Source organism: Triturus cristatus, chromosome 5_1 (genome assembly GCF_964204655.1).
Source record: "Triturus cristatus chromosome 5_1, aTriCri1.1, whole genome shotgun sequence".
NCBI classification, from domain to species: Eukaryota; Metazoa; Chordata; class Amphibia; order Caudata; family Salamandridae; genus Triturus; species Triturus cristatus.
The window spans coordinates 751,612,103-751,637,768 of record NC_140587.1 but is presented as its reverse complement, the minus strand read 5'-3'; the positions used below and the strand labels follow the sequence as shown (position 1 = coordinate 751,637,768).

At 45.2% G+C, this 25,666-nt stretch overlaps 1 protein-coding gene across 1 annotated transcript in view; it reads left to right on the top strand.

Annotated features, from left to right (window-relative positions):
- LOC146831425 (uncharacterized) overlaps positions 1 to 25,666 on the top strand; it is a 232,073-nt gene that overhangs the window by 154,630 nt on the left and 51,777 nt on the right. Inside the window, exons 10-11 of the mRNA XM_085605726.1 lie at positions 17,718 to 17,887; positions 23,330 to 23,460. Of these exons, the coding sequence (XP_085461852.1) occupies positions 17,718 to 17,887; positions 23,330 to 23,460 (301 nt within the window). The remainder of the gene's footprint in view (positions 1 to 17,717; positions 17,888 to 23,329; positions 23,461 to 25,666) is intronic.

Genomic DNA, 25,666 nt, shown 5'->3' with positions numbered 1-25,666 from the left:
TGTGTTGGCGTCTGTCGTAGTTCGGAGTGGAGTACAGGTGAGGGTTGCAGTGAGGCATTCTTCGGGGACTTTGGTCCAGCTTCTGCATGTGAGGTGGCACATGTTTGTGTGCTGTAGGTTTTGTGGAGAAGTGGATGCAGTGGTGGTCCGTCCAGAGCAATTCTGTGGTGTGGCTGAAGTGCATGTTTCTTCCACGAACATGGGGTCGATTGTGTGTCATGCATTGTGAGTGGGGGTGGAGACTAATTGCTTCAGTCCTATGTTCTCCAATAGGGTGGTGGTGATGGGATCGCGGTGGTTGTCCCGGTGGAAATTCAGGTCTCCGAGTAGTGTGTAGTCTGCAGAGGCGAGGGCGTGGGCTGCGATGTAGTCTGCAATGACGTTGATGAACGGAGTGCGGGGTCCAGGAGATCTGTTTGCAAGTGTTCTGAGGAGCGTCATTCTGGGGTTGGGCTGGATGTGGATGTGTTCTATTGGGGGGGGTGAGGCGTCTTCCGAGTTGGTGGTGGTCAGTCGGAGGGAGCTTTTGTGGACGATGGTAAGGCCGCCTCCTTGGCGGTTGGGGCGGTCCTTCCCCAGGATCTTGTATCCATCGGGGATGGCGGTTGCAATGTCTGGTGCGGAGCTGGCTTTTGTCCAGGTCTCTGTGAGGAAGACTACGTCGGGCATGTGTGTGTTGGGGTCCCAGATTTCTATGGTTTGTGCAGGGAGCACATGTTGAGGAGGATGCAGTTCAGTGGTTTGTGTGTGTTGGCATCTGGTGGGTTGGCTTCCGGGATTTGGAGGTGGGTGAAGGTGCGGCGGCAGTGTCGACAGGCGATCGGGCCATGGGTGTTGCTCGGCGTCGAGAGCTGGCAGTTGTTGTGTCAGGGTTGAGTGCGTGGAGAGTGCTGGGGTCGTACTGGCAGGGTGGGTCGGGGAGAAGGGGGGGGGGGGGGAGAGATTATGTCAAACATTGCTCTGGCCTCCGGTCAACAGGCAAATGGTAAGATGCCATCGCCCTGTGCCGGGTGATCCTGACTTATCTCCGCACCCCTCCCCTGAAAGCTTGGTGGTGCAGACGTCCACGAGTTGGTCTAACACCAGCACTTTTCCAACTACTACCCCTGATGGAGAGTCCAAACTGGTGGAGACGTTTGGGAAGCGAGTTTTCTCTTCAACCAATCTGGCTCTTGGGTTAGTGCCAGCTGCCTCCTGGGTCACTAATCCCTTGCCTTTTGGGACTCAGTGGCTCAAGTCATGTCTGGTCTTCTTTAAGATCTCCGGCAAATCCTTGCAAGGCCATCCAAGATGGCCGTGATGCAGCCAAATTGCCCATTCGGTCCTACAGGAATTTGGTTTCCAAATGGGTACTTATTTGGGATCAGCTCAAAAGGTGAGGAATCTGCAGCTATGAGTCTCTGAGCCTATCAGAAGAACAAGTTACTTACCTTCTGTAGCTTTCTTTTTGCTAGAGACTATCTACCTCCAGATGTTTCACCGATCCTCCCCATTCTGTGGTTGGGCTCTATCCATTAATAAGATCTCAAGTCTAGGAATCTACACACTGGTTACTTCACTTTGCTTTTTTGGCTCCCTGTCTGGGCTACCGGACTGTCATGAAAGCAACTGACATTTGTGCGTGTTTATAGGCTCTGTACTTCATTTCCGGAATGGCACCAGTGCTGAACTGCACAACATCACTTACCGGCATTCAGAGGTATTGCTGAAGAGTTTCCGGATCCAGTCTGAGGCCTAGGGAATATTCTAAAGGAGAGGACCCTGCGGCTTGATAGCCATTACCAGAAAGAGCGTTACTGGAGGTAAGTAACTTGTTAGGAGATATTTTATTATAAATGTTTGCATCATCACCCTACTTCCCAATCCGGGTCCGTTTTATGAAAGATATAAAATAGTTGAAAGTAGAATTCATGTCTCATGTGTTCTATGAAAATAAATATTCCAGAATGAATCTTGTTTGCTTGCATAGCTAGACTTGTGATATGGAAATTAGAGACTGCTTTTCATAGTTATTACAGTATTTTCAAAACAAATTTCCATAAAAAGATCTAGATTAAGACAACCTGTCAAGTGCTAATCATTGGAAAGTGAGGCGCAGAAGGTGCACAGAATGAGCACTGAACCGTAGGGGTGCTAAAGTTTAGTTTGGGTACTGAATTGGATTATCATATAAATTAGGGGAGCAAGAGTTTTGGTGAGGAGGTTCTTGACGGTCAACAGGTTAGAATGGTCAAGACTATTTTGAAGCAAGACCAGAAGGAATAATAGGAACACTGGTCTGAGAGGAAGAGGTTAGAAGGGAGAAAACTGGTATTAAAGAAGAAAGGAGGCAAGTCAGAGAATCAACTTGGGGTGAGACGAGACCGAGTCAAAAGGTAATAGAAGGGTATTGGGGGAAATTGCTCATACGTTCATTTCATTCAATGAGTTCCAAAGCGGAAGCAATTTTCACTTAGCCTTTGTACAAGAGGAAGACAGACGGGCACAGTCCTGTATTGTGTCAGTACATGCTACCACTTGGTTTGGCTTATAGTAAAATCTCCCATTATCGGAGCTCTTGAGTTGTCCCATGTCCAGTGTAACTACTTTGTCACTGGGTTGGACAGACCTAGATACCACTTTCGCTGTCATCCTTGCTTCATTGTTTTAGAAAAAAACTATTTTTTGTATGTATATGTGTGTGTGTGTATATATATATATATATATATATATATATATATATATATATATATATATATTCACTGAAAAAACCTTAGGTTTTAGGGAAAGTTATAGTTAGTTGGACATTTCACTCGTACAAAACCAGAGAAATTCCCCCGTTATAGTTAGTTCAGCTAACTATAACTCGCGGCCCCGCAATACACTGCTGATGACGTCACATTTACATCACTCATGACATGGTCAGTGACATCACTGATGACATCATCCATGTGATAATTTCATGCATCTTCTCACACCCGAATATAATTTTAGATACACCCAGTCTAAATTACAGGCTGCCATTCTCAAAACCATAGAAACTCCAACACCAATAACTACATACCCACTCACGGATTCTCAGGTCTTCACACGCAGAAAGAAGCAACAGAAGTCCACAAAGACGAAGAAAAGTCCAGGACGAAGAAGAGATGTGCTGAAAGAACCAACAGAGGAGCATAAAGTCCTCCTGTGCCCACAACTTTTTCAAATGGTACTGGTTGTAACTGACTCTGACTAACCAGGCCTAGAGCCAGTGCTATGCAAAAAGACACTTAGAATACAGTGAAACACCTACATACACTAGGGAACACTATGCGTTGGGGTACCCTGTGATTAGCATGACCTCCTCTGTAAGTCCCTAGTACATAATAGGGCAGGGGGATTAAAACTACCTCTTCAAACGCTTCACGGGGCTTGTTTGCACACTGGTGAAGGGAGGGGGACCTCAGGTTACATGTGTGCAAACACTCCCTGTAGCCGTTTTAAGTTGGGGAATAAAGTCCCCTTGAATCCTGAGGGTCCCTGGGGTCCAACTAGCCCACCAGGTAACTCTAGTAAGTGCCACAGAGCTGCATTGCAGAAAGGTGTAAAAAGGGGCGTGGCCTCTCTGCAACGCAGCTCCCTGGCACATTCTGGAGGTACCTGGTGGGCTAGTTGGCCCCCAGGGACCCTCCGTATTCAAGGGGAATTAATTCCCCAACTTACAACTCGACAGGGGGTGCGTTTGCACAGTGGTGAAGGAAGGGGGCAGGGCCTGAGGTGAGATGTGTGCAAACACGCCCTGTGGCACGTTTTAAGTTGGGGAATTAATTCCTCGTCAATCCTGAGGGTCCCTGGGGGCCAACTAGCCCACCAGGTACCTCCAGTATGCGCCAGGGAGCTGCGTTGCAGAAAGGTGTTCAGCGGCATTGCTTTTCCACACGGGGAGCTGCTAAGATGGAGCTCCCCCATGTTGAAAAGCAATGTGGTTTGGATTTTGAAAGCGAGAGCAGGTTTCCTGCTCTCGTTTAAAACCCAAACCAGAGTTTGCAATGACAGCTCCCGCCCTGTCATTGCAAACAGCAGTGTCCCGGGGGTGGTCACCCCGGGACACTGGAGGAGCCGGCCCTGGGGGGTGGCGGTTCCGGCCCTGGGGGGTGGCAGTCCCCAGGGCCATCACTGGCTCCAGGAGGGGGGGCCGCGCGGCCCCCCTCCCAAAATTAGCAAAGCCCCGGGGAGGTGGTGGTCCTCGGTGGTGGTTATCGGACCCCCACATTTGCATACTTATTGCTCCAGGGAGGTGGCGGTCATCAGGGCGTATGTAGTGGCTCGAGCCCCCCCACACAGGTAGTTTTATCTTACAAAAAACAAGCCCCGGGCGGTGGGGGTCCCCCGAGGCTGTGGGGGGGCGTGAGCCCCACCGCAAATATTTTAGAAAGGCCCTGGGGGGGGGGGGGGGTGGCGTTCCCCATGGCTTGGGGGGCCTTGGAGGCCCCCCAACAATTTAAAAATCAAGCCCTGGGGGCTAATTAATAACGAAGCGCGTCGTTTTTTTTTTATTTTCGCGGCCGGATCCATGGATCCTCCGTGCATCCCGCGATTTAAAAACAAAATAACTAAAAAATGCTTTTTTGGCCCTGGGGGTCCTTCTGGGACCCCCTAAGCAGGCCTAGGGGGTCAGGGGGTTTCTACCCTGCCCCCTTCTTTTTTTTTTTCGGGTTTGTTTTACTGATTTCCTGTGCCTCGGTTCTACCGAGGCACAAGATGGCTGCCAACACTTCCTGGTTTGCAGTGTTGACAGCCAATTTTTGATTTTCGACTGAACGGATTTACACCATTTTTACAAAGGTCGCTTTCTGAGCCAAGCAGTACCTTTTTGCCAAATTTGGGGTAAATCCGTTAAGTAGTGTCGTCTGTATCCTTGCATAAAGTTTCCTATGGGAAATTGATTTTTTTACTCTTATTTTTTGAATTTCTCAGCAACTACTGAACGGATTCACACCATTTAAAAAAAAAAAAAAGTCTCTTTCTGAACCAAGGGCTACCTTTTTGCCAAATTTGGTGGAGCTCCATTCAGCAGTTCGGGCTGTAGTCTAAAGTTTCCTATGGGAAATAACATAGAAAACGCGTTTTGGGACCCCCTTTTTTCTCGGCCCCTGCTTGGTGAATCACCCCGAAACTTTCAGGATAGGAGCTGACCGGAGCGGGGCCAACGTTTTGAAAGTTTTGCGACGATTCGTCAACTGGCGCCAAAGTTATTGGGAAAAGAACAAATGCTTTTTGAATAGAACTACCTACTGGCGACCGTATATATAATATATAAAAAAAACAGAGGTTAACATAAGTTAGTTAGGAAAACTTTATTTATGTTTGGTATACAGATCCAAATAAATTCTATAAACGTTAGAATTTCTAGTTATAGTAAATGTTGTGAGGGTCCCAAAACATGCTTAAATTCAGTGTATTTTACATAAATTGTTAAAATTTGCATATTGTGAAATCCGTCATTCAAATTTTGTTACACCTTGGTAGGATTAGATATTATGGTGCACAGATGTTTACTTTGGATAGTGCAGGTAAGTAATGTATTACGTTTTTAATGTATTTTTTGCTTTGTGAGATCTGTTTGCATGGTATTTCTTCGAAATATGGATGTATTTCAATGTACTATCAATGGTACCTAGTGATAACAAATCAATAGCTGAATTGCATGTTGTTTTTACCTTGCGCCTTCCGATATAGTCCAGTAAATAGTTTGGTATTTTTGCCCTACCTAGTAACAGTTTACTAAAGTATTAATAGGTAGTGCAAAATATTTGTTTCTTTATGAATAAAAAAATGTTATAAATGGAGAGTAGCGCGGTACTACTACGGTACCACACAATTTTCTAAGGTTACAACTTTTGTTTCTAAATTTCTTTGTGTAGCACTCAACGGGGGAGTCTCATTTAAAAAAATAAATAAATAAATAGCCTGGTAATTTTAGCAGTTAACGCGCTACTCTAAACTCTTTTTTTTTCCATCCTATGTAAAGGTTTAGCACACTGTATTTATAATTATAAAACATGGTGTATTTCTAATTTTTTACATTTTGGGGTGGTATTGCTTGATTGCCAGGATACTCTGTAATTAAAACACACACTCACTCCCTATTACCGCTTTAACAAAGTGGTAATAGGTATGGGAAAAATACCAAATCTAATACCTACATTACAAGGCATAACACTGAACAGACAAAATTGAGCTGAAAACAATATGGCTGTCTTTTAACTTTTTCAAAAGCCGTTATTAGCCAAATAGCTAATACCTTGTCATCACTATATACCCCGGTACTACCGGGGCCACAGATATAACTACGTTTAAAATACTTAAAACTTATAAAATGCTTACCTGCCACACCCCACAGAATCATCTGGGCAGCATAACATATTATCCAGCCAAATTTTGTAGAAAACGGACTGACCGTTTTCACGGAGTGGGAAATACAAAAGTCTATGTGAAATGCATTGGATTTTATGCCCTTTTAGCCACCCCCACCCTTTTTTACTTTTTTTAACCCTTTTGACCAAATGCTGCAAAACTTTCACTACTTCGACAATGAAACAGGGTTAGTAGGTCTGCAAAGTTTTGTTGACATTCGTCAAACGAGCGAGAGAGGGAGAGATGGATGGATGGATGAATGGATGGTTGGCTGGCTGGATGGATGGATAGAGATATGGGTTTATAACATGTCGGGGAAAATAAATGTTGCCTAATCACACATTTGTGAAACAAGCGTGCTAATACCCACATATTTTACACCTAGTTATTACAGTGTAAATGTACTGGATCATGGTAATAACTTAACTGACTTGAAGACACTACTTAATGTCTAAGAATCCATTTTAAAATCCATTTAACAAAGAAAACAATCGGGGCCCAGCTCCCAAGTACTATTTAGTGGGAATTTATCTTGCTATACGGATTTAACCTCGAGTTCCGATTGTTTACACACCTTTATGTAGTGCTTCTGTGCATGATAAAACAGCACGACCTCAACAATTTATTTTGGTCCACGGACTCTTAATAGTCCATTACTAATGTTGACGGTAAGGGGCATCACAAATCATGACTCCTCCTCACACTTAAGAATGGTAATAAATAGCCTTTTACAGTCTACACATTTGCATTTATACATATACATGCTGGAACTTTCAGTCAACCTTCCTTAGTCATTGGTCTGTTCAGGTCTCATATTCAGGTTTTGTTTCAGCCCACCATAGAGCTCTCTCCCTTTGGCGCTTCTCCCTCCAATCTACTTTGCTCTCATTTGGTTCTCCTCTGCCAAACTCTCTCCCCCATGCTCGGTTCTCTCCATCCTGTGCTTCTCTCCCACTCCTATGTTGCTCTTTCCATTGTTTGTGCTTTTTCCCTGCCACCCTTCACCCACTCCCCATCCTAAAGGCCCTTTTTTAATTTTAATTTTGAGCTTTTTCAAAGTTTTTATTTTAATTTTAAATTTACCGATCCAAATGGTGTCTGCTCTCCTTGATCATGAAATTAAAAAGGAAAATGGCGCCTGCATCATTCTGTAGGTTCATGCTTGCTTGATGACTACAGAATGACTACCAACAGTGGCCACTTAATCCCACAATTCTTTTTTAAAAAATAAATTTTTTGACAATGTTGCCGCATCAGTTAACTGCACTAAGCCAATAGGTCCAAAGGGTGCGATCTATTGACTTTGGTAATGTTTGTTCTACTTCAGTTCTCTAATCCTCGTAACCTGTTCGGACTGCCCCCGGCCCGCCTTATGCCTGAGATCGATCAGGGTCAATGAAATCTTAATATACTATTGCACGTAGGTCCTCATAATTTCAGTTACTCGTTTTTTACTAATGGGTATTCGACCCACAGTTGTATAGTTGTACTGAAACCAATAAAATAGCAGTTTTTTCTTTTTTCAACAGGCCAAGAGTTTGAGTCCTAGCGAAGTAATAGTAGTAGTAATAGTAGCTCGACCCTCCCTCAGGTTAAGAAACCAGTAACGCAAAATGAGCTTGGTATTAGTTACGCATTATTTGTACACCGCACGGAGTCATTCTATGTATGCCACATGAGCCGTTGATGCATACATTTTAGATAGTTTGGTGGGCTGCAAGAATTCCCTCTATTTTTTTTTTTTACTCGATTCTGACTAGGATATTACAGTTTAAGAAGGCAGTTGAAATTTGTGTAAACCCTACTACGTCATGCAACGTTATTATTGAACAATCAGTTGAGAGTATGTTAGACTTGGCATCTTTTGGAGTGTTTCCACGGAGTCTCTGCTTTCTGACCTCCCGGTTTTGACTCAGTTTGTGCTGGCTTAGTGTTTCTGCACACTTTTCTCACTGCTGATCAGTGGGAAAGTGCAAGTGCAAGTGCTCATGTGGTAAAATGTGTTGTGGATTGGTGTTTCCATGATTGGCCTGTTTGATTTATGTGTCCGTTCCTAGTAACGTGCACTGCGTGTGCCAGGGCCTGTAAATCACATGCTGTTGGTGGGCTGCAGCACTGGATTGTGCCACCCACCCAAACAGCCCGTAAATGTAACTCTGGCCTGCCATTGCAGAGCTTGTGTGCAGTCTGGTACTGCCATGTCGACTTGGCAAGTGCACCTCATTGCCACGCCCTAACCTTCCCTTTTCTTACATGTCAGTCATCCCTAAGGAAGGCCCAAGGTACCTCAGTGGGCATAGTGCAGTGTGTGTGAAAGGTAGGACATGCCCTGGTGTGTGTGGCATTTCCTGATGGTGAATTACTGCCAGTTTCGGTTTTCACTATTGCAAGGCTAACTGTTCCCCATAGGACAGAATGGGGAGTTTGCTTATAACATCTTATAAACATAACTGGCCCTGGGAACTAGGTAGGAAAATGAAGTTCAATGTGCCTGAACTCAGAATCTAAAGATGCATCTTTTAGTGAAGGTGATTTTTACATTCTGTGTTTGAAAATACCACTTTTAGAAAGTATGTATTTTCTTGCCTAACCATCCAGTGTGCCTCTGCTGGGTTTGTGGATTGACTGTCTGGGTTTTGGATGACAGGGGCTGGGGAGCAGGAGTGGCTCCGGATAGTCTAGGTGGGTCAGGAAAGGGCTGAATAGATCTGGGCTGCATTTAGAGTAGGGGGAGGAGATTTCCATGCACCTGAATGGGCCTGGTCTGCCTCTGCCAATGCCAGTTCCTGCCAGGAAGCCACACCAGAGAAGGCAGAACTGGTTTTGGCTGGGCACAGACACTCTGCCTAAGATCAAAGGATTTGGGGATATAAATATTGGGGCCCAGACCCCTGAAGTTTAGAACTCTGTTGGACCAAGGAAACTGCTAAGATGAAGAGCTGGAGAAGCTGTGTGGAGGAACTACCAGTTTGTTGTGTGCTTTGCTGTGTTGGCCTACAGTGGCTGCTGTTGTCTTGGGCAGTTAAAGGACTGGACTGAATTTTCTGCAATCTACTTTGTGAGTTTCTCCAAGGGCTTAAGGTAGAGCTTGCCCCCTGTTCAAGAAGTCTCAGGAACAGCAAAGACTTCAAGCTCTTCTGCCCTCAGCACTGGGAACTGTGTGTTTTGTGCTACAACAGAAGAAAAGCAACCCTATGATGCAGTTACCGACTCAGTCTCCTGAAGGCACCGCAGAGGGCACCGCCGCAATACAGCACCGCGACCCTGGTCTCAACACCGCCATCGAGCCGCTGCTCTCACCGCGACCTGTGTGCACCACACTCTGCACCACCCCACTTCACGATGACTCCTTAGTATCCCCAACGACTCCGCCCCACACCGAAATCTACGCCGCTGCTTGCACCATGGCTCGAGGGCACCACTCGTAAAATTACACGCCGCAGCTCCCTCATCCCACGCCACAGCCTTGGCCTGCCGGCGCCATTGACTTCAGTTAGTCAGCCAACGACAGCACCGCTGCTTGCACCGCGACCTGCCAGCACCGCGATGAGCACGGCATTCACTTTGCACCGCGACCCTGGTCTCATGGACGACACCATCTGACGCCGCCACTGAGCCGCTGCTCGCACCGTGACCTGAGGGCACCGCACCGCTGCAATTCGCACCGCAGCACCCGACGCCTGCCGATGCCAGCGCTCCTGACTTCAACAGAGAGGAGTTCGATCTGCAATGCGTGTGATTTCGAGGGCCCCAACGACTCCTGCACCGACCTCCGGAACTGACGCCTGCGGACGCCGTGCTTTTGGAAGCTCACCGAGATATCGCCGATGCCCTGCATTTCTAAAAGGTACTGTTAGTGGATCCTCCTGACACCGTAGCTGGCCCGCGACGCTGCAGTCAGCCAGAACTGTTTGGATTTGTTTGCTCACGACACCCTGATAGCCCCGGACGTATCTATCGACACCAAGGAACTGTTTTTCAAGCATATTTAGATAACTGAAGATTTTTAAGTACGGTTTTGTGGATTTTTAATCGTTTTTGGTCTTCCTCTTAAGTATATAAAAATCTTGGATATTTTTCTAAACTGGTGTGGTGTCCTTTTGTAGTGCTTACACTGTATTACTGTTGGTTATGTGCAAATACTTTACACACTGCCTCTAAGATAAGCCTGACTGCTCGTGCCAAGCTACCAAGGGGGTGAGCAGGGGTTATTTTAGGAGTGTAACTCCCTTATCCTGACTGGGAAAAAGGGATCTCTATTTGGACAAACTAGAGACCCCCATTTCTAACAAAGTAAAAAAAATGTTTGCGGCGTTTGCTTCAGGCTATTGTTGCTTTACATTTTGTACATAAGATGTTGGTGTTGCCCAGCTTGGTGGCACTCACTTTATCCAACTTGAATTCAGATCTGGGATGTGCTAGATAGAACCTACATTTACCCATTGAGGTATATTGGCACGTTAGAAACCCAAAAATGCACTGGGAAGTTAAATTAGTAGAGCAGTTTCATGCTGTGTGAGCCATCTATTCTGCATAAAAAGATAAAAACATAAGGAGTGTCTTTCATTTGTGGCTGTTTTCAGAGATTTCAGACTACATGGTATACCTTGGATAGTCCACCTTTTCGTCCCTTTAAAAAAAAATATTTCTAGCTTGAATGTGCAGCTATTTTCATTACGTATTGTTACCATTTCTTTAAAATATACATTCTGTGGGCTTTTGCTTCACCGTGCAGAGTATCTGTCTCGCCTCGTGCTGTTTCACTATCTGGTGCATCATTCCACTTTCCTGGAAGGGCTTCCTTTGGGATAAATGAGGAACTGTTTTTGACATGTGAAAGTGCACTTGTTGTTCACTCTACTTAACATATTCATTTCTTTATCTTGTGAGTATTGTGGATAGCTTTTTGCCAGTATTGACAAAGCCAAAAGGACAGTATGCAAATTCCTAATCAACATTTGTGCATGCAACTCAAAAACAATATGTGAATATTTGTGTTTACCCTGTTGATCTATTAAAGCCGGACCTGTTGGCTTTGCCAGTGTCTGTGCCTTCTAGCTGCTCATTTGTTACATATGCATCTGAGGCCTCCCATTCAGGTCGGATTTTTATAGTAATTTAGAGTACACACCACACAACTAATGAGAGATGGCAATGTATGCTTTGTACACCAGTTGTGTTGTCCCAGTGAGATTGTGTGCCTCAAATGCTGGCATGTGACTCTAGATGTATGTTCTTGTTTCCTCTGGTGTTCTTGACATGAGCATGCCCTATGAAAGCTAAACCTATTGACCATGTCAAAGGCTTTTTTTTCAATAAAATATGCTTTGGAAACCTGCTTTGTAAGGAAATATTTGTGTCGAGAAGATTTGGCAGCTACAGTAAAGCATATCTGTGGAACGATAGCTAGAATACAAGGTTATGCTGGGTAAAGCACAGCTGCTGGCGACCCAGGTTTCAAGCAGCAGTACCACCGTGCCGTTTGATGGCAGTCTGTAGCGTCTGTCTCTGGTAATGCCAGCTGCACTGTTTTCATGACATATTTTCCGTGCTAATCCACAGCGTAGCTTTAATGCCGGCAGCAAAGACTTGCTGCCACTGCCAGCTGCGAGCGATTTCCAGCCAAAAGCAGGGAGTTTGGTTTGATGGAGGGAGAGAACAGAACACGTAAAGATGAATTGGCACTGAACACATACTAGAGTTTGAATGTTACTCGTTGCTTTGGATAAAAGTTTGTTTTGTTTCTTTGCTTTGTGTTTTTTAACTGATTCACTTCTGGCGTTGCTTGGGACCAGAGAGAATTACTTTTCGGAATTATCTGGCACCCTGAAAGTTGGAATGTTTTTCATATTTTCTCACCACTCGTGTTTGTAGTGGCATGTGCCTTACTAAGAATTACTTCTAGGGTGTTTGTTTGCCTGCGTCTAGCAGCATCACAACTTTCTTGTAAGTGTACAGGGAAAAGGGACTTGTATTTGCTAAAAAAAAATCAAGCATTTACATTTATATATTATTTGCTTCCACTCAGACTTCGTTTGTAGTTTTGTAAGAGCAGGTGCTACTATACAGCCCACCTCAGGGCTACTTCTTTTTATTGAATTCATAAAGATAATAAGCTATATCAACTTGACTCCATTTAATCCTTTGACCTGCAAGATATACTCTCAACGGGAGCATTAACACTCTGAGCTACTCTGCCTGCTTGGCATCATCACCCTCTATACAGTCTTTTGTACCCACCACATCATGACCATCAAATACATTGCTGATATGCAACAATTCTAGCAGCGTGACAGATGCACATCAGCGATGCAGGCAGTCTCGAATCTGTCCAACTCCTTTCCCAGTCATAGAAGGCTACAGTGGCCAGGCCATTGAGACCTGTTGGGCCCATGTAGTAGGTATGTGTTGTAGCACAGTGCATGCAGGATCAGCTAGTAAAGTGTAACATTTATTAGAGCATGTTTAAGTCTTAACTTATAAAGTCTTGTGCAGCTTGAACTTTCGTGTATGTACACTACGTGAATATGTATATCTTTTCATGTTGAAATATTGTGGTTAGCTGGTTGCCTTTGTAAATGCTAGTAATATTTTTCCCATCAGGCATTTTAACCCTACTCTGCCCTCCAGTTACAATGCTGCTCTGTGCTGAGATAATTGGTCTGATTTCCCCCCCCCCTCTTTACTCTCAAAATATCTGAACCCCCCCCCCCCCATCTAGCCATACTCTACATCATTGGGATTCTGTACAGCATTGCTAAAACCATTTACAATGCCACTATGTCTCAAAAGCAAGACCTATTGGCTTTGCCAGTGCCTGTTCCCTTAGTGCTTCGTTGTTCATCCATTCGCTCAGTATACATGGGATTGAGCTATGTGTTGGGATCTTGCCTTTTATAGGACACAAGACGGGTCATGGCTAGGGGCATGCCCTTTGTATATCAGGGCACTCCATATTACAAGTTAATCAATCAGTCTTGATTTGTATAGTGTAGCTAATCACCCATGAGGGTATCCAGGCGCTAAAAGTGCTGCTGCCGTTGGCTCAGTTGAATAGCCAGATCTGAATTCTAGCAGAGATGATGTCCCGTTGGTGAAGTGAGGGGTTGTTGCAGGACTACGCAGATTGGTAGAAGAAGGAGCATTTGTGGCGTATGCGGGTGGTGTGGGCGAGGGGTGGGGAGGCGGAGCGCAGGTGTCTGAAGGAAAGGTGGAACTTCCGCCAGTTGTTTATGTACGCTGCTCCCTGGTTGTGAAGGGCTTTGAAGGTGTGGATCAATGAACTTGTACTGGTATCTCTTCTGATTGGCAACCCAGTGGAGCTTTTTGAGTTGGGGTGGTGATGAGTCAGTTTAGGCATGTCTAGGAGGAGTCTAGCCCCTGAGTTCTGTATTGTTTGCAGTCTATTGAGGAGGTGTGAGGTGATACCTATGCAGAGTGTGTTGCCATAGTCCAGTCACCTGGTGACCAGGGCTTGTGTGACGGTACATCTTGTCGAAGAGAAGCCACTTGTAACTCTTCAGGAGCATGCGAAGGGTGAGGAAGCAGGCGGAAGAGACTGGGTTTCTTGGTCTCTTCATGGTGAGCTTACTGTCCATGGTGATGCCAAGGTTGCGGGTGTGGTTGGTTGGAGTGGGTCCTCGTTTGGGTGGCTACCATTTGTCATTCCATGAGTAGGTGTTGTTCTTGAAGATCTGCACTTCAGTCATGTCTGTCAGTTGTAGGCAGTTGTCTCTCATTCTCTCAAGTCTGCGATGCTCGTCATCCACATGCGGCAGTTGGTCAGCGTGGCGAAGGGGCCTACTGACAGTGAGAGGATGAGCTGGGTATAGTCTGCTTAGTTTATGATGTTCAGTCCATTGAATCTGAGGACATTTTCCAAGGGAGTCATGTAGGTGTTGAACAGGGTAGGGCTAAGGGAAATGGTGTTCTTGGGTTCCAAGGTGAATGGATAAAGGTGGATTCTCTGGGTTCTTTTGGTGAGGAAGGAGGCAATCCACTTGAGGGAGTCTCCTTAGATTCCAATGTTGAGGCCTTTTGATCAGGTAGTGGTTGTGATATTGTGTCGAAGGCTGCTGAGAAATCGAAGAGGATCAGGGCCTTGTTCGAGGTGGATTCTTATATCTGTGGCTAGAATCAGGGAGGTTTTGTGCTGTGGTTGGTGCGGAATCCGGATTAGGAGGTGTCCAGAAGATTGTTGTTGTCCAGGTGTTTAGTGAGTTGGCAGTTGATGGCCTTCTCAAGGACTTTGGCCGTAAATGGAAGCAGAAAGATGGGGTGGTAGTTCTTGAGTTCTGGTGGGGCCGGCAGATGATTTCTTGAGTAGGCGCTTGACTTCTGAGTGTTTCCATCCTTCGGGTAAGGTGACCATGGTGATGGATGCGTGGAAGATGGTGGTGAGCTCGCTGCTGATAGTCTTACTCCAGAGGTTGAAAATGGCCCAGGTGGTGAGGAGGTGGTTGTGTTCCTCATTCGTGGGGGTGAAATTGTAGAGGATGTCGGTGAGTTTGAGTTCGAGGTTCCTGTAGATGGTGGAGATCTCGTCATTGAAGTCAGCCAGGGAGTACTAAGTTTGTATGAAAGGGGGGGTGATGCTTTCGGTGGCTGAGGGGCTGGAGAACTCTCAGACGATGTTGTAGGTAGAGTTCCTTGCTGTGGTTGGAGCTTGCTTCGATGTGGACGGCCAGGGCGCTCCTTTACGTGTTTTTCAGGAGTTGGTGATATTGGTTGAGCGCTCTTTTGAAGGACTTGAAGGACCTCTTGAGCTTGGTGTGTTTGCTGGGGGCGACTGTCTGCGCATTCTGTGATCCAAGAGGACAAGTAATTAGCAATCTGGCCCAGAAGTGGGTGTTTGGGCTCCCTTTTCAATGTAGAACAGTCACTGGAGCAGTGGAACTGTATATAAAAATAATCTATCAGTGAGGCAAGTAAAGGAACTCTGCTACTCCTCCACTGCTGTTTTTGGGCCAAAGAAGTCGGATCAATATCAGGGACTTATGTGGATTTAATAAAGCTCCTTGACGTGTATTGTCTAGGATGTTGATAGTCCCATAGTAAAACAGAAATTACTTCTCTCAAGTTTGATACTGCTGTGATCTAAATTTATCTGCAGGTTGCATGCACCCTTAAATTAGTTTTTGCCTAGTTCCAGTGTATCTCCTACTCCAGGGCAAACTACATTGCCAGGACAGGACCTTCAGGCTCAGTGAAAAGTTACTAGACTTGTATCTGTGCACCACCGTTCCTCAATTGCTTTAGTCTCAAGTCCGCCCCCTTTTTAGGTCGCAACTGGGCAGTGAATGTGCTGCTCTGGGAGGCATGCTGTATTCAGGTATGGATTTGAAGCTACGCCCATTTCCCACCCATCTTTTCAATTGGCTCCTGATACTAAATTGTTGCTTTTGATTCATGAATAGGCTTAGTAGTCCATCCTTGGTACCACCGTGTCTGCATTTGTAACCTCTCATGAGGACTGGACTTGTACTTGTGTTACACGGTCTGCTTCATCTAGTCTGTGAGCACTATTTTCTTTATGATTTTCCCCTACTCCACCCACGGCGTGCTTTCCTACAATGCAGCACGCCACCCCTTTTTGTATTTTAATTGGTAATGGCGGTCCCCTTCAACTATAGCGACCGCAATTCTTTATTTTATTCGCCAGTGTGGTCTGCTTTAAGTATAGCAGCCGTGCTAGTTTTTTTGTTTATTTTCAAAGCATGGTCCGCTTTTCCTATAGCGGTTGCACTCCTTTGTTTATTTAGATTCCCAGCGCGGTCCATGGCCTGGCTTTGTCTTTGTCTTGCCACAGCGGTCCACTTTTACTATAGCAGCCGGCATCTTTTGTTTTCATCTGAGTACTAACCAATGGCGGCTGCACGCCTGGAGAGGGGAGGCACATATTTTGCACATAAAGGCATGCGGCCACCATTGAATATATGTTACAATGCCTACTAATACCATGTGTCATTACAACACGGGTATTACTACGCGTTGTCATTTACCATGAACAACCATTACATAGCATTCATTTACCACGAATATGCCTTTACCACACATGCCATTACAACACAAAGGCATGCGTGGTAAAGGTATACTCTTGGTAAAAGTATCTAAGGGAAGTTGCCCTGCCCTAATTTAGTATCCCTGCACGACCCCCCCCCCCCCCACCTCCCCAACTCCCATTCCTCGCCCTACCCTAAAACACTACCCTGCAGGACCCCCCCCGACACTACCCTAAAACACTACCCCCTGCACGACCCTGCCCCGACCCCCCCCCCCCCAGTCCTCTCCCTACCCTAAAACAAAACCCTGCACGAACCCCCCCTGACCCTACCCAAAAACATTACCCCCACCATGACCCTCCCCGACCCCCGTCTTCTCCCTACCCTAAAACACCCTGCACGATTCCCCGACCCTACCCTAAAACAGTACCCTGCACTACACACACCCACCCTGACCCCCTTTTTACCCTAAAAAGTAACACCCACCCCAGGCCCAATCCACCTTACCTCTCTCTCCTTGTGGTTCCTCTCTTCTCCTGGTTCCTGCTGCACGTCTGGTTGGAGAGGCGGTGCACGTCGTTGTGAGGAAACGGAAGAGCATCCGTTTCCTCACAACGAGGTGAATCTCCTATATTTTTTTTACATTGCATGCGTGGTAAAAGCACTTGCGATGTGAAAAAAAATTGTAGTAATGACTACGCGTTGTTACATAGGATGCGTGGTAATGCTTGCGATGTAATGGTATGCTGGGAGACAGCTGCGTTGTAATGGCTGTTTCCCCCCCTCCTTTGGCTAGTACTCAGTACTCCTTATCTCCCATGCTGTGCTTAACCCCCTCCCACTTGCCCGCTCTCCTCCAAGGTCGAGTTCCAGAATTTAAGCTATTGGCATTGTAAACGACAATGCCTTTTATTTATGATCATTTTCTAAACCTATATGAATAAAAGGTATTGCCATTTACAATGCCAATAGCTTAACATCTTGCAAATGCAAGACTTATTGCATTGCAAATGCTTAGGGTTATTTTGTTTTTTTTTGGGGGGGGGGGTTCTGCTTTCCTTGTTTTCCCCTTTATTGATAGTGATGGCCAAAGCCACTTGCTTAAGATTGAGACATCAAAAGAGGTGAGTAGAATTCAGTTTTTACTAGGTGTATATGAGCACAGTACGTTACTCTTACTTGTGACTGTATTGCCAGTGTATTTAGATGCATCACTGCAGTGCAACCTGTCATTTGTTTGGGATTTTCTACCTCAGTGTCTGCAGTTGAACTGAGCCTTTTGCCGATGCAGGCTTTGACCCCAAGTCTAAAATCACAAAATCCAATTTGTTCTTCTAGAGATGAGGATGACATCAATGATGTCACTTCAATGGCTGGAGTCAACTTGAATGAAGAGAACGCATGCATCTTGGCAACTAATTCAGAGTTGGTGGGCAGGTTGATACGCTCTTCCAAAGAAGAACCCTTCCTTTCTATTGGACCACTGCAGGCTAAAATTCTAGAACTGGGTAAGAACATAATTAACGTGTGTTCGCCATTCATTCGATGTGTTTTGTAGATGCAAGGCCAATATTAGAGTGAAAAAACTATTGTTTTTGCACAGTGCTTTTTTTTTTCTTTCCAGCTTTCATTCTAATGTTTAATGTATTATCCATGAAGTCGTGAAAAGGGGGTCTGGGTTTCTATAGACCCGGCGTTCTTCCTATGCCTTAGTACATGAGAGCCTATGGGAAATGAGTGCCAGTGAGGCAGGTTGTGTTTTTAAAATTGCATTGCCCATCAGAGCTTCTACGAAGTAGGACCTACTTTTCTGTTGGAAAACTCAAAGCTTATCTTAAATTTTGCTTTACTTGTAGATCTAGTCGCTGGATCCATGATTGCGAATGTGGTATATTTTTTTTTTTATCCTGAAAAATACAGAAGCAGCAGTGTTTTATGTGCAGCACCTTAACCGTGACCTACTCCTGCATACATCAAAATGTTCTCTTGTACGATCCACTCTATATCAAATATCGAACATAAAAGAATAAGAGCCATTAGGACAGTCCCACTTGGGCAGCAGGTACACTTACCACGGAAGTTCCTTATTGGCACTGGACTAAGGAGCCTGCAGGTTTTTACACAAACACCGCTCACACCAGGCCACCCCCCCCTGTGCAGCAATCTCGCCACCTCCTGACTTGTTGCACTTACGCTGAAGTCAAAGCCAGTAGCCTATATCTCAGTTACTTGCGTAACTCGAACCTATTGGCTACTTTTTTTAATGTTTTTTATGCACCCACATACTTCAGAACTTGTCTAGCTTGAAGCGCTTCAAGAATGTTTGCGTATCAGAATATCTCATCTCACCCGTCTACATTAATCCACCCCTTCCGCTGTCCTTTACCCTGCATGCTCACACCCACACACGCAGTAAAATGCTTGTCACTGGGCTGTAGCTTCCAGCAGATGTAGCGGACATCTGCCTCCTTCACCCTTTCACGGTGATATTGTAACCTGCAACCGCGGGGTGCGTGGGAGGCGAGGAAGGCTGAGGAGCTTATCAAAATAACCCAACATAGCCGACCTGTGAGCTCACCAAAGCCAACCCGAAGCCCCTCTCCTGCATGCTTGTTAACTGCCGCTCGGCTGTCCGACACACAACTGAAATATCAGAAACCATCCTCAGTGAAACCATCGACATTGCAACCATCGACATTGCCTAAACCTGGCTTAATGACCACTCAATGGCAATCCTTGACCTACTCACCCCCCCCCCCATGGTTACTCTATCATTAGGAAAGACAGACTAGACTAGAATAGGAGGTGGCCTAGCTATCATCTATAAAAATGAACTTCAACTCTGTGTTAAAAATTCTGACCACTTAACCTTTGAATATCTTTGCGCCAAACTCGCTATACAGGGTTCTCCCCCAATTTGCACACACAGCATCTACCACCCTACGGGTGATCATCTACCCTTCGCTGAGTAACTATCCGACCTTCTCTCTCAATCCTCACTCTCCAACTCGAAAAATCTCTTCCTAGGAGATTTTAACATCCACTGGAACAATGTTGTTAACCCCACAGCCAGCCACCTCATCAATCTTCTAGAGATCAATGGCCTTGTTCAAATATGTCACTCACCCACCCACACCAAAGGTGCCACTCTAGATGCCATCACTTACAATAATGACTTGGCCTCCCTCTCAAGCATCCTCCCCATTGACTGGTCTGACTATCACCTCATCCTGTTCAAGATCGAATCCCCCACCCCGGTATCAAAAATTACAAACCCATGAAATAGACCAGAAATCTTAATCAAATCCCTCCTGGTGAACTGAGTCTAAGCTCCAAGCTCAACTTCTTCTCACCCCTCTCTCTAGACGCCAGTGAGCTCACCGAGCTTTTCAACAAGGCTGTCAATGAGGCCGTAGACCTCCTAGCCCCTCCCAAAACTAAAAAAACAAAGCACCATCCCATCCAAAACATGGTTAAACTCAGACCTCAATGACTAAAGACGCTCACTTAGACTGACTGAAAGAACATTGAGGCAACACCCCCTCCCCCGCCCACCTTGCCTGTCTCCGGGCCACTAGATATACTTATAAAAAAACAAAGTTTCAAGGAAAAGGCCACCCTCTACCGAACACAACTTGATCATGCCAAAAATAGACCCAGAGAATTGTTTAGCATTGTTCGCAACCAAACTTCCACAGCCCCATTAAACTTACTGCCTCAACTAATAGATGTGAGGAAATTGCCAACTTTTTCTCGGATAAAATAACCAAAATAATCAGTCCTTTCATCTAACTCCGATCCGACCCAATGCCTCAGTTGCTGCTGACATTACATTTGACGATCCTCCTGTCTTAACTCTGCCTCCGTACTCTTCCACTCACCTTCACGCTACAACCCCCCCAGATTCCAACCTTCCCCTCTTGCAATTGAAAAACAATGCATCCTGGACTAACTTCCACCCTGTGAATGAGCTCGAAGTCTTTAACATCATCACCAAACTCAAGCCATCCTCACACACCAAAGACCCTCTCCCCTCTAGTCTTATCCAGAATCTTAACCACATTATTGCCCCTTATTGGACCACTACCATCAACCCCTACCTCTCCACAGGATGTGTACCTGACTCCCTTCAACTCTAAAATCACGCCTGTCCTTAAAAATCTCACTTCAGACCCTAATAACCGAACAATCTCCACCCTATCTCTAACCTACCACTTCTTTCCAAAGCCCTTGAAAAATGTGCCTTGCTTCAATTGAATAAATGCATTAACAGCTTCAACCTTCTGGACTCCTTGCAATCCGGCATCAGAAAAGGCTGCTGCAATGAAACCGCCATGCTAAATAAGTCGATGACGTGCATTCTTCCCTTGACAACGGTGAATCCTGCCTACTCATCCTCCTTGAACTCTCTGCTGCCTTTGATACAGTCAACCACAACTCCTTACTCAACTCGCTCAAGACCTGCTTTGGCCTTAGCGGTCAGGTCCTTAAATGGTTCACCTCATTTCTCCAACACAGAACACAACAAATCAAAATGAATGACTGTCTCTCTAACCCCTCACCTGTCTTCCTCAAGGCTCTATCCTCTCCCACTCTCTTTAACCTCTTCATGGAACCCCTTACCCTCATTCTGAAACAAGCTGGAATCATTTATCACCTCTATGCTGACGACACCCAACTTTACTATAAGATTAGGTCCCACTCTGATGTACTTCATCTTAACCATACCTTGAACAAGATCCAATCCTGGTTCTACTCCAATCATCTCAAACTTAATCCTAAGAAAACTGAACTCATCCTCTTCTCACCTAAAAACAACGGACTCCCCATCCAAACCTGGATCTCAGACCTCAATGCACTCAACTGTTCGCTCTTTGTCCAATTCAGTGAAATCACTTGGTATTATCATTGACAAAAATCTAACCCTTAATGACCACATAAACTCTGCTAAAGGAGCTCTCTTCACTCTCTGCCATCTGAAGAAAATCAAACCCTTCATTCCACCTGAAGACTTCAAATGGGTTGTCCAATCCCTGGTACTCTCTAAAATTGACTATGGTAACACTATCCTCACAGAAACCCCCAAAGTTCACCTAGCTCCACTCCGATCCGTACTCCAATTAGCAGCTAGGCTTATCACTGACTATAAACGTTTTGACTAGATCTCCCCAGCCCTGAAGGCCCTTAATTGGCTTCCTGTTGAAGGTAGATCCTCCTACAAGACAGCATGCATCAAGCATAAAGCTTTACACCAGAATGCCCTGCTGTACTTCACAAATAAATTCAAAAAAGCGGGCGGCTCCAGACCGATGAGGAGCACTAACACTTTCCTCCTCGTCCTGCCCTTATTCAAAAAGAAAACCACTCCATCTCGATCCTTCTCAGGAAACACGCCGAACATCTGGAATGCCCTCCCCAAGGAATTGCGTTGTAATTCCTCCTACATCGGCTTTAAAATAGAACTCAAACTGCACCTTCTCAGCAAATTCTGGGGTCCTTATCCTGGTATCTGACCCCACACTCTGCCTCGCCTGTCATTATCCTCCTCTACTTCACTCATTTTTCTCAACTCTCCCCTCTCCTCCTTTTTCTCTCTCCTTGTACACTCCCCCACCCCCCCTTCTTTCCCCTCACCTCCATCCACTTCCCTAACCTCACCGCCCCCCCCCCCCCCCCCTCCTAAATTCCCTCCCGGTCGACTGTTCCCCCTCCTCGTCCCCAACTTGGTTCCCCACGCCTATTTTTAACTAAATATCCCTCACCCACAGCCCAGCACAGAATCCTTCTATTCTCCCCCGGTCACTCTCTATGTAAATGTAACTGTTATTGTTGTTACCATGTCTATTAGTCCACCATGAAGTGCCTTTTTATGTATATTGCCCTCTGCTCCTTTCAGTTTGATCTTACTTGTTTTTATGCTCTGCTTTTGAACAATCCGTGCTTTGTCCTGTAATCTTGTTTGTGCACATGTAAAGCGCTCTTATACACCCTGGTCGAGCCAGCGCTATATAAAACCTTTCAAATAAATAAACTTAATAGGAGACATGGGGCAGGAGGTCTCATGTCCTCCCTGCTTAACAGCGTCGCCACAGTATGGTATTGGTGCAAACCGACTTAACATATGTTACATTACTACTAGAGCGCACTTGCTTTCCTGACCTCCGATCTCCGTGTCAAGTTCGCTGTTTATGAATCCTGTTTGGTTTGTTTGCGTTGCTTGGTCCATTTCTAAGTCCTGCTGCTTCCGGTTGACGAGGCACCGATCAAGATATCAGCATTTGCAAAGATCGCCGAGAAATAGCATTTCAACATATTCTTCATTGGTGCACAGAATACTAATTTAACATATTTTGGCGTTAAATAGGGATGCTGGGCCATTAAAATTGGTCACTGAAGATAATCTGGTTCACTTGCAGAGAAGACTGAATTTAATGGCGTTGCCAACAAGCTCTTCTGCAGTGGTGTTTCTTGGCATGCCCAACTGAACGGTAGGCCTCTTGAAAGGACGGGAAGCCGTGCTCAAGAAATGGACGTGTTGAAGGCAAAACAGTGTTAATCTTTATTGCAGGACTTTCCAATGGAGGAACATAATATTTGTATGTGTTCCACTTGCTGTAGTGAAGGGCTGGTGGCATTAGTATCTGCAGCTGAGGCACTTCTTCCCTTGCCTTCCAATGACGTTCTTGGATTTGTATTTCTTATGAACGTTGTGACCTTGTAAGAACATTCCCCAGGGGCAGATTACAGCAATGTCTATATTTCATGACGCCGGGGGCATTTTTTTTTATTAATGCATTTCCTGATATCTTTGAAGTTGTGAATCATAGTGAGAATTCTAATGCCCAAACCTTTGTTCATAATAGGCATGCCTTCCCTGTGCTCATTATTTCAATTATCTGCTCCTTTTTGTGCACATGATAATTTTTTTTTTTTTTTTTTGCATTCAACAGGTAAAAGGCATGACGTTCTGGAGCTCACCTCTGATGCTGTGAGCCTGATCTCCCATGCCACACAGGAGCGCTTGCGGGGGTTGGTCGAAAAACTGACTGTAGCCGCGCAGCACAGAGCAGCCACCTATAAGGTAAACCCTTTTTAGGAAGCGAATGTCCTCTTGAATTCATGGTCTTATGTAGTTGTATAATCTGTCACACCAGTCTCTTCAGGGGACAACCATGTAGAAGAATGAGTCCTGGTGACAAAACAAACACTGACAAAAACAAACGTTTTGGATTTACTATCATGAAAAGGTTTTGTCGCGCTTTAGTAAAGCATGAAGCAGGAATCAACTACAGCAGCAGCGTAAACCTACCTCGCTAAAGAATGTAAAGTAGCAGTGCCAGCCTCCCTCACAAATACCCAGTTACACTGTAGGCAGCAGCAGCACAAGATTCCGCACACGCACAGCAGTATCGCATTATTGCCTTTGCTGAACCTGAATACCTACACCACAGTCCACAACGCAGGCTTGCCTTGGCTTTGAGCCCTTCCGTTGTGCACCTTGAGTTGTCCTATTGTATGACCTCAAAGTGTATCAACAGTATGGCAAGGCAACCTGGAGAGCAGGAGGAGCCTGAATGAAATGGATATCTAGAAGAAAGTTAAGATTGTGCTTTGACTTAACAGCGCACAATCACTTGTAAAATCTGATCTGCGTATTGTGTTCATTTACGTTCTAGAGGGGTCATGTGCATATGGTGTCAAGTGAGGGAAGCCAAATCATGTGCTGCGTCTTCAGTTCCAGAAACCACCTCTGGTGCATTGTGTTTAGTTCTGGGGCCTCCTTCAATATATTTTGTCCTGTGCTGGAGATAGGACCAGCAGAAATGGTTCCTCGTTTTGTAACTGTGTCCTGTTAACTTAATATTGTTTTCGATTCAGTATTCCATTTACTTCATGAAGTCCCTTATGAAAAACTGGGCCCAGGCCTAGATGCTGCTATGGAATGTTGGTACTGCCTTTGGAAGGCACTTGGAGCATATTGTGTTCAGTTCTCTGTCCTGCTCTAGAGTCCTCATTTGGAATACTGTGCGCACCACTGAAGTCATATATGAAGTGTTGCAGGAAGGTTTTGATTAGTCCGTTGGGGGGGCGGGGAGGGTGAGATCTGTGTTAGTGGATGTCTAAGTGTGTGTGGGTGTGGGTGATTTCACAGGTGAGGCATGGATGGAGGCTGACTTGTTTTGGTTAACTGAAATGTTGCGTGAAAGCCTTTGTGTATTAATTGAAATTTTGTTTAATCCATTTGGTGTTTGTGGAAGGGTTGATGTTTGAGGGGATGTGCAGCTGGCTGCGGAAGTCAACCAGTGGATGCATGTATGGGTCAGTGGGTGTATAGAAGACGGACTGGATGGAGGGTTTGAGTGAAGTTTTGAACGTTGGACAATTTATTGGTGGTAGTGTGAGTAGATGGATACAATGTTGAATTGGGAATTTGTTAAAGGATTCTTAGTGAGTTTGTGTTAGGACCGATCTTCTGCTTGTGCAAATATACGATCTCGTGTGAAGGTCTTTGGCAGTTTTGTCAGTGAGTAGTTTAGCCGATCATTTAATTTCGTTGCATTCTGCTACCTGTGTGTATTTTTCCATTACAGTTGCTGGATTAGGAGCCTAACATAAACGAATGAGAGAGTTGCGTCTAAGCAGGAACTACATGCTGTCTGTAAACTCTCATCTGGCTTCTGCTTTTAAACAAGCCACTCCAAAGGAACCTGCGGCGTTCAGTGTTTTTCCATTTCATGATCCTACTGCCGGTCATATGTACAAAATGAAAGGTGATGCCTCCTAGATAAAAAAAATATTTTTCATGTTAAACAAGCATATTTGTTGGAAAGGCAGTCGACAGTCTTGGAGAAAAGAAAAGATGGCATTACTTTGAGATCTAGTTTAGTTTTTGTTTTCCTGGAGGCCTTCCCTGATGGACATATCGTTTTTGGCAGATTTTTCTTTAAAGCGCTCTGACACCTCCGGGTAAAGTTCGCGCTGCATAAAAACGCATAAATAATACTGATAAATAACCATATTAGTGATCCAAATTTCTCAGCAGACGCTCATATAAGGCAAGGTAAGGGTTTTGCCAGTAGATGGCACCAAATCACAAGAAGACGTCAGAGTGTTTTTATATCAGGCGACCGTGCGGTGCTCCAGTGACAGAAGCGTTGAAAATCGTTCTGCTGTATCTGCTCAGACATTACAATAAGTAGTCGCTAAGTTGCTTCCAAAACACCAATCAGTTTTCAGCAAATAAATTAGCTGTAAATGGCATGCAGTACTCGAGAGCCTCCGAAGTA